The sequence below is a fragment of the Triticum aestivum genome, chromosome 3A (genome assembly GCF_018294505.1).
Source record: "Triticum aestivum cultivar Chinese Spring chromosome 3A, IWGSC CS RefSeq v2.1, whole genome shotgun sequence".
NCBI classification, from domain to species: domain Eukaryota; kingdom Viridiplantae; phylum Streptophyta; class Magnoliopsida; order Poales; family Poaceae; genus Triticum; species Triticum aestivum.
The window spans coordinates 606,950,602-606,960,157 of NC_057800.1; the positions used below are offsets into that span (position 1 = coordinate 606,950,602).

At 46.6% G+C, this 9,556-nt stretch overlaps 1 protein-coding gene across 1 annotated transcript; it reads right to left on the minus strand.

The window, feature by feature from the left end:
• Nucleotides 1–4,287: 4,287 nt before the first annotated feature.
• LOC123058775 (WUSCHEL-related homeobox 5) lies at nt 4,288–7,014 on the minus strand. The gene is made up of 2 exons (XM_044481457.1): nt 6,522–7,014; nt 4,288–4,871 (listed from the first exon to the last, which is right to left on the minus strand). The coding sequence occupies exons 1-2, from the start codon at nt 6,964–6,966 to the stop codon at nt 4,444–4,446; spliced, it is 873 nt and encodes a 290-aa protein (XP_044337392.1). The 5' UTR covers nt 6,967–7,014; the 3' UTR covers nt 4,288–4,443.
• Between the last annotated feature and the right edge of the window lie 2,542 nt (nt 7,015–9,556).

Sequence of the window (9,556 nt, forward strand, 5' to 3'; positions counted from 1 at the left end):
AATAATAACCACTTTATTATTGCCTCTAGGGCATATTTCCAACAACAACAACTCATCTAGTTTAAGAAATGATGGAATGACTTAGGAAAGTAGCGAAAATAGAGAGAAACTCATAATACATATCAAATGTTGGAGGGGGCTCTCGCGCTCTGGGGCCATGGACACAATGTACCAAAGGAGGAAACCTCTCCCTACCTAGCAGGGAGGCCAAAGAAGAACAAGGAGGGTGGGTCCCTCTCCCCCTCTCTTTCAGCTGTGTCGGAATGACGTCGGGGAAACCATCATCGTAGTCATTGTCTCCATCGCCTCCATCAACTTCAACACCATCTCCATTTACTTCCTCCCTCTCTATAGTTTTGTCCACTCCCCCCTAAGATTTTTAATCCCCTGCTTAAACATGGTGTTTCATGGTATTAATTATTATCCAATGACTTATTGCATCTTCGTTGTGTCTGGGTAGATTCATTTTGTCATGTTGTTCATTCGTGATACATTATGATTGATTTGCATTGTATGTTGATGTGATGTTGTCCTTTGGTGCCCATCATATAAGCACATAGGTATGTGGGTCGCGCTTTAGGGTTAGTAGTATGTTGAGATAACTATGTAGAGAGCAGAAGGAGAGCCAAATATTATCAAGTTTGTGTGTATGTGGATCACACTTTAGGGTTAGTGCTATGTTGAGATATCTATGGTTGATTTTTACCCTAATGAATCTTTATTACTTGTGGACGCGTGCTTGGGGTTTCAATCATAAGTACATGGTATCAATGGATTTTGTTGCATGTTAGCATAGGCCTCTCTCACATATAAAACTGCAATATATCATTATTGTAGCCAATTGCCTAGGGACAATTCTGCACCTCGTGTCATATCTATTCCACACTCCATATATTTTACTTTTTTGTTCCTTTGCGTTACAACAACTAACCATTATTTCCAAGTTCTTTACTTTCTTGGAAACTATCCCTTTTATAAATGTAAAGAGTTTTATTTCTTGTTTATAGGTAAAGCAAACATTTGGTGTATGTAGGGTTGTATCTATGGTTGACAGAACTTAGAGAATACAAATATTTAGCTCCTTCTTAGGTTCAAAACTCTTACTTATCGAAAATTCTACAATAGATACCCTACACTTCTGGTTTATTAGAGCCTTGGGGATCCCAGAGGACATCAAGAGTTGTTCTCAGAGTCGTCCTCTCCTGACGTACGCCATCATGGGCTTACCTTCCCTTGAAGCATCCCATATCGCGTCCATTACCTGGGATGTTACAAGACCATACATGACTCACTCAGACATGTGACATGTCAGAGCCCATCCTACCATAGGCATGGGATTTTCCTGACATGGTCTTCCTCCTGTCCTCGGAGGTGGGACAACCACAATAGGTGGCTTGTGCACCCGAGGAGGCAAGTGATCGGCACTGAGGCAGTGGTGTCCATAGGAGTGCTTGGCAGATACTTCTAGGTGGTACGGTAGTTTGCCACTTTGGAGATTATTATGGCAGTTCTATCCCAACACGTGCCTGAGGCGGAGCTCACGGCGTTACTGTGACAGTGAGTGGAAGAGGGGCCGTGAGGGAGGGGTGCAGGGTGGTGCGAGATGCGTCCACGAGTGCATAGTCATGAAACAACATGGGAGCAGTGCCACGACATGAAGCAGTAGCGCAACAGAAAGTTGTTTCTACACTACTGCCGATCTAGCATGTGTGGTCACCGCCGCCATCATTGGCATAGACATGTTTCGATCCTAGGAGTCGATCTTGGGGCTGCAATTTGGTATGGTTAGGTTCCTAGGTGTTCTGTAGGATCTGGGAAGATATCAGATGAAATGGCACTTCACTAACATGGTGCAAATTTTCTACTGCCCAGATTTGAAGAAAACAATTATGGGTATGAAATAGAAATCCTTGGGGCTGAAACTAATAGAGTAGCTTTTGAATGAGGTGTAGCGAATACACAAAAGGTTTGGGGTCAAAACTCAAAGGTTAGATTCCAAAAATGGTTTTTGTTAAGTTTTTGACAAAAACTTTAGGGAATTTTGGAAATAAAAATTGTACTGGAGCATCTCATGTTTTAGCGTATTTGGAATACACATGATCAAAAGATACTACTGCAATTTTCTTGGCATAGTTTGTTTGTCTAAAAAGGTGCCTCTTCACAAAGGGGTTTAAAAAGGGGATTGTTTTGAAAAATAAAAAAGAAATACTTACTGAACATTCTTGGGCTTGTAATCTTTATATTGGAATAGCATATATAGTTAGAAAACGTTTTGACAAATTAAGCTCGAGCTCATTTTCCTTTTGAAAAAGTGGGCTAACCATTTTCTTGAATTAATCCAGGGAAAGAAATCCAAAGCTAATAAGGGTCAAATTTGTGAAATTTGGTATGTGACAATAATATCCTAAAACCTTAGGTATGTCGGGCAAAATAGTAATGTGAGCTTGAGCATGATACTTATGTCTTCTACAATGTTTACACATGATACGCTCGTGTGTGCTTCACACTTTGTGACTTAAACAAACCTATTTCGTCTACAATGTTTATACATGATACGCTTGTGTGTGCTTCACACTTTCTGACTTAAACAACTAATCGAACAATATACCTATTTTTCTCACAAGAACAGAAAATTCTATACACCTCTGAATTACTCTAAGAGGATGTTTGGAGAGGTTATAATTTGTGTGTACCCACATGTATTCTTATCTCAAGCGAGAACAAAATGTTGGTGGACATTCAACACTTACAATCATTTCAAATAGGCCTTTAAAATAAAAAGGGAAATTATTTTCTTATGAAAGGGGGATGATGCCTGAAATCTATTGAGAACACTAGCAAAAGGCCCGTGCATTGCAACGGACGAACAACAAAAACTCACAAAAATTATAATGTCTGACATAAAATGCACTCGTATGAACCGAAATCAGCAGCGCTCGGATATTATTTTGTCAACACAAACAGATAGGGTTACAATGGGTACGAATGATTGAAAATTTTAATCAAGAAAATAAAAGAAGAAGAAAAAATATGGAACAAAAACCATCAATCCTGTGCATGTATCCAACTTCGTCGAGATGAAAAGGAAATGTAGAACCAAGCTCGTCAATCGTGTGCAATTGTGCATGTAGATACGGAGAAGCAAACAGATGCATGCAACGGCCATAATCAAGCATTTAATCCTTTTGTAGCTTTCTCGTTAAAAAAATCCTTTTTCTAGCTAATTCCTCCTAAGTTAGTTAACTTCTTTCTTTAATCTCGTTTTTTGCATGGCGAGAATCAAGCCTTGAGTCTCCAGCCCGCGCTTGGGCACAAGCCGTCTCACACACAGGCAACGCGTGTCGTTTGGCCGCTCTTCCCTCCGACCTTATCTTCTCAGCCCCCTCCTCTCATCCTCTCGTCTCTTCCCCACACCTTTCTTCTCCCCATCCCCGATTCCCTTCTTTTCTCAGCACCCGATCCATCGTGCACGCCGCCCGCTACCGGAGCTCCAACGCGCCTCTCCTCCTCCCTCGTTTCTCTCTCCTCTGCCTCTCAGTTCTTTCTCTTTTCCCTTGTCCATGAGAAGGAGCACGCAAGGAGCCTCGCCGCTGCTGCCACCACCACCACGGTTGTCTTCACGCCACCGCCGCCTCCGAGTTCGCCAGCCGCTGCTCAGATCTGCGGGATCCATGTCCCCAAGCCGCCGGTGTCCGTCCTCCGTCCCGGATCTGGCTTGTCCACGCCCTTCGGCCTCCCCTGCGACCAGCGCCGGCACCCTCCCCACTGCCTCGTCTACATGCGTGAGGACAACGATGACATCGCCACCATCGACCGTCTGGGCCGTCCCTTGGCCTTGCTCGCGTGGGCCGCCGCGTGGGCAAGCCAGTCGTCGCCGGCGGGAGTGACAGTGAACGGGACTACTCTTTGCATTCACTCTATCCCGTCTGCATCTCTGTTTTCCTCACCGGACTGACGTTGAATAATACCAAATTACAGGGTGTCATTTGCATAAGCGAAACGTTTTCTCCTATAATCCACTTAAAATAGGATGGCGGGTTTAATTACTGAAAACACAAGGGCTTTTTTGAAAAAATGTGTGACGTACGACCAGAAGCACTCCGTGCTTTATTAGTAGGGAAATATTGGCAGCTATTTGACGCCCATGGTTAGATGTATGATACGATGAAACAAGCTAAAACCAAAATAGAACATGCACCTTGCAATAAAAAGATTTAACTAGACTAACTCAATGAAATTTAACAAGTTTTCCGATGCACGCTTCAAGTTTATGAAGCAATACACATTTTACTTCGAATTACCTAAGTAAATCAACATTCCAAATAAATATCCCATGAAAGAAAACTGGTACATCTACTCAATGGCTTGTCCATGAGACTGACAAAGTACTTGTCGAGCATATCAGCAATCATGCATCACCTTCAGTGTCCTTCACCAAAGAATTCATAGATTGACAACAATGTGTCTGTTGGGGATCTTGGGACTCTCCGTCTCCCAAGAGATCGACCTAGAGGTCGATGGCCTCGCGGAGCCAACGCTCCCGACGCGGCGGGTCTTCTTGCGATTTGCAAAGGTGGGGTACTGTGGGAACAGATTCAGAAGCACGGGGCTGTGGGAGTACGCGTCGGGGGTATCGTAGCTGCCGGCGGCTGGGGGCAACTCGAGCACACATATTTGTTGAGTGTTGGAGTTGTTCGGAGATGCTGCCTGGTAGTACATGGCAGCATGCGCCTGTGCATGTACATTGCCATGCCCCATCATCTCCACACTTGGATACATTATCGGCGGCTGCATCTGTGAGTAGTAGGTTGCATTAGCCGCGGGCTGCGCTGCTGGCCCTGACATGTAGCATGGCTGCTGCATGTACATCGCTGCAAGAAAAAGGAATATGGATCCAACAAAAAATATGTCAGTATAACCACAATTTTAGGGTATGTTTGGATTGTGGGTATCTTTTGTGTGTTTCCCATATTTTGCTCAACGTCGTGCAAAATATCGGGAGGCAGAAAGCACATAAACTTATGCTAAATACCTAAATAGAGTTCTCTTGATAATAAATAATAAAGTTGGTTTTGCTGAAACTCAAAGAAACAGGAGCAATATAAATCAATCATTGTCATTTTAGACAAGTTGATAAATCAAAAATGGTACAAACACAAACTACTTGTTGCTGGATTGGCTGGCATGCGTTGTTCCACTATTAGGCCCACAAGAATTATTTTTTTGTCTTCCTACAGCATGGGAGGAATTTCTCGCTAGGCCTGGACACGTGGGTGTAGGACGGTTAATTCCATCCAATCTGGGGCATGCGCATATGCATGTATAGTGCAGAGACGATTAAAAGAGCTACAGAAGGTAGCAGTAGCAGGATACATAGCCTAGCCCGGCAACACGTTAAATCTTGTGACTATGACTCCGAGGGTTCCCCTGCTCCATTGACACTCTATGCAGCGACACAACCATGGACAAGATGAGAAGGAAAATGCTTCTCCCCAACTGCCGGCCCACCCAGGCCCGGCCCTAAAATCCAAGGCCTAGGCCCGATGGGCTTGCCCGTGGGCCAGGCTTGGGCCTGAGTTTTGAGCCTAGCTGCAGGGCCTGGACGGGCTTGAGCTTGGCATATTGGCATTTTAAGGAAGAGGTCCGGCCCACGACCCTAAGCCCTAAGGGTTTTTCAGGGCTTTTTACCAGATGGGCTGGGCTTGAGCTTAAAAAGTAGGCCCGATGGTAGGGCCTAGGAGGGCCTGGGCCTCAGTTTTCTGTCATGGGCTTTTTAAGGCCCGACCCATGGCCAGGTATATTGCCGGGACTCCGGCTCACAACATGAGCGAGGTTGTGGAGCGATGGCTACTGCTTGATCCAACATCTATCGAGGTACAACTCTTACGGCCAACTAGCTACCCGGCTGATCTTTGCAAAAGATCAGCCGGTTGACACATAGTGCTGGCGAAGACGATAAGCGGCAGGTGCTAGTACCAAAACAAGACCAATCCAGGGGATAACCCTTGTTGAGTTTTTTTATAAGATAAACTCCGCGAGCATCCGTGTCAAAGCTGAGACTCGAACTTGGGTGGGATGGCAGGTGCTAGTACAAGCGAAAAGATGGAGCTACCTTGCATCCGTGCGTGCACATTATGAGCAAAAAGAATACAACCAAGCAAGCAAAGCAACCTTGTGCATGCATGCATACGGACCTAACTACCATCATGTCACTTTCTGAAACGACGACTATAGATGAGTCAACATTCATGTGTGCTAGTAATTTGCCCAGATGGATGCCATCCCATCCAATCACATCGACCAGCTTTGACCAGCAGACGCATGAAAGCCGCGTGGGTTGCAATGGAAAGTCGTAGATGCATATCCCTTCCAGCTAAAACCCAAACATAAAGCTAGGCTAAGAAACGCACAAGCGCATTTGGAAGCTAATCAATCAAGACGTATTGCATGCCAATTGCCAAAATCATATTTAATTGAATGGCGTGTCGAAGCAGAGATGGAGCGTTCATGTGCGGACGTACCTTCTCCATTGCATGTAGGAGTGTTCGGCGCCGGCGGCGCCTGGAGTTGGACCGGGGAGATGGGGTGGCCAGAGGGGCTGTGGAGCACGGGTAGCGGATGGGGGCGGCGGAACTGCCTGGCGAAGTAGTCAGATCGCTGCCGCTTCTCCCTCTGGCGCAGCCGGACCTGCTGGTTCTGGAACCAGTGGAAGACGTTCTTACCATCGATGGGGCCGTGCTCCTGCAGCCTCGCCATCACCTGATGTATCTCCTCGGCGGTGGGGGTGCGCATCCCCTGACGGTACAGCCCCTCCAGCACGGCGAGCTGCTCCCTGGTCGGCACCCAGTGCGTGTTCACCAGCGCCGCCGAGTTGGGCGATGGCGTCAGGGAGAGCGGTGCCGGCGGATGGGGAGGGGAAAGGGACAGGCGGGTGGCGGCTTTGTCGTGGTGGTCAACGCTCTCCATGGCTAGCTAGGAAGGATGGATATGGATCTTCTTTGCGCTTGGCTAGCCTTTGCGATTGTGTGCGCTTGCAGTCGGGCGGGGTGCTGGGGGTTTTAAAGGTGCTTGGAGGGTAAGGGTTTGGAGGGGAGAAGGGGCGTGGAGCGCGTGCACACAGGCGCCGAACGGGCTGGCCATGCTGCCACGCGGTCAAAAGGCGCTGAGGGGATGGCCAGAGAGGGGCTCAAATTGTCACGTACATCAAGTGACTCTCGGCAGTGACAAGTGGACCAGTTTGTTTGTGGGCCCATATGTCAGTCACTATAAAGTCAGCTAACATAAGTCAAAGAAGCACCGCAATGTGGCATAACTCGTGTGCCAGCTATGTGTCGTGCATCGTGCTTGTGTGATAATGATAAGACCCCACATATAGTAACGTACAAGCTGGTATCATTATGGAAAATTAACTTCATACCAATTACAGAACATAAAAAGCGCATGGAGGGTAAGGGTTTGAAGGGGAGAAGGGGCATGGAGTGCGTGCGCACAAGCGCCACAAGGCACCAGGCTGGCCGTGCTGCCGCGCGGTCAAAAGGTGATGACGGGATGGGCGGAGAGGGGCTCAAATTGTCTTACATACATCAGGTGACTCTGGGCAGTGACAAGTGGGTCAGTATGTTTGTGGGCCCATATGTCAGTCACTATAAAGTCAGAACATAAGTTAAAGAAGCACCACAATGTGGCATGACTCGTGTGCTAGCTATGTGTCGTGCACCGCGTTTGTGTGATAACAATAAGACCCCACATATAGTAACGTACAAGCTGGTACCATTACGAAAAATTAACTTTACACCAATCATAGCACATAAAAGGCGCATGGCCAGTTGTGCTCCCTCTGGATCTATCCGCCCATCTAGTGACTCACACGGTCAAACGGTTTCCGTATTTCTCCTTTAAAAGCGCAATCATGTAGGACAAATGTTTCCTACCATCAGTGGTAGTTATCCTCACTTTTAGGGTTTGTGGTTTAGGGTTTAGGGTTTTTGGTACCAAGTCAATGTTGAAAATATAAGCACATTTTAATCTAATGCATGAGTAAACAATAAGTATGGCAATCACAATATGCAATTCATACTGATACCTAAGCTTGTGAACACGTATAGTACATAGAACTGAAGCATCTATGAGCATAGCATATACGGCCAGCACATGGAAGAGTAAATGAGGGATGAAGAGATCATACACTCCGATTGGCCAGGCCAAGGCGGCGGCAGCAGCCTCAATGTCGTCTGTGGCCTTCTTCTTGGCAGCGGCGTCATTGACCATGGTGTCGATGCAGGGGAGGAAGCAGAGGAGGACGAAGACGGAGATGGATCGGGAGAAGTCGCGCCAAGACACTCCCCAAAAACCTTATTGCCATTCTCCCGAGCAGGATCTCGAACAACATGGTTCCGGAGGCACCTGCTGTCTCGACCAACCGTGCACACGATTGTTGGGATGGGATCGCCAGAAGCACCACAGAGAGAGGAACAGTAGATGACGACTAGGGTTGTGCATGAGGGAGTGGGTTAGTTAGGGTTTAGTCACAGGCCAGCGCCTCCTTGTATAGGTCATCAGATAGATGGGCCTGGGCTTAGGCCCATGACCGAGTCCATGAACAACCCACAGTCCAACATCTCAGACAGTGGCACTTCCGTTAGTGACTCATTAATGAATCAACAATTAATCAACCATTCTTGACCGGCAAAAATAAGGCTCATCTCGGCTCATTCCCACAACTCGCGGTGCACCCGTGTGTCGTGACGAGGTGAGGCGTGGTGAGGCGAGGCGGGCGGCAGAGGAGGAAGAGTGTGCGTGTACAACTCCTCTTCCCAAGCTCCCAATGGCATTGTGGCAAAGCAGCCATTATAAAGAGGTCTCACTCTTACTACTTTAGCAATATGGTACTAAACTTTCCACCACTTGTAATGCACCTAAATGGACCATAGATATTAACCAGGGATTATTGTCTTGTATGGGCCAAAACCCATCTATAATCCAACAATCCCCCACCAGATCTCGAGGCACATAAGTTTGTCAATTGTTCCAAACAATGTTTTGGTATACCGGAATTTTCAGTGACAATTAACTTGAACTTCTACCTAGCGCAACCGGATTAGACTTATTCACAACTGAACAATGGACTATGCCTTGAATTGTCAGTTTAATGTGCAGAAGTTTTGTGAATTGTCAGCTGATATGTGGATGCCGAAGGCTAGACCCCATAGATGGAGCTTATTAGTCATCCTCTTGACCTTCTCATGAGCTTTCTAGAGATTACCCTATCTCGTAGAGTATGACCAATAGTCGGGCTCACATAGGTGTGTTCCTCCAAAGACCACTCTGTAGGATAGCATCTTGCTTATACAAGCTTTGGAACACATTAAGACAAAAATCAACCTTCTTTATAGATTACGAGAGTATTACATCTCCAACGGAGTGGGTTAGTAGGGATACTCTTCTCAGTTGACCACTGATTGTTTTCTCATGTCCTAATTCACAGATCTCTAATCACATAGGTTGGGCTACCCCCATGGCAACTTACGTTGGTCTCATGCCCATCTCTCCCGATGCA

Coding starts and splice junctions, on each gene's coding strand:
- LOC123058775 (XM_044481457.1), bottom strand. CDS start 6,966: ATGGAGAGCGTTGACCACCACGACAAAGCCGCCACCCGCCTGTCCCTT. Junction 4,872..6,521: donor TCCTACATGCAATGGAGAAG/GTACGTCCGCAC, acceptor TTTTTCTTGCAG/CGATGTACATGCAGCAGCCA.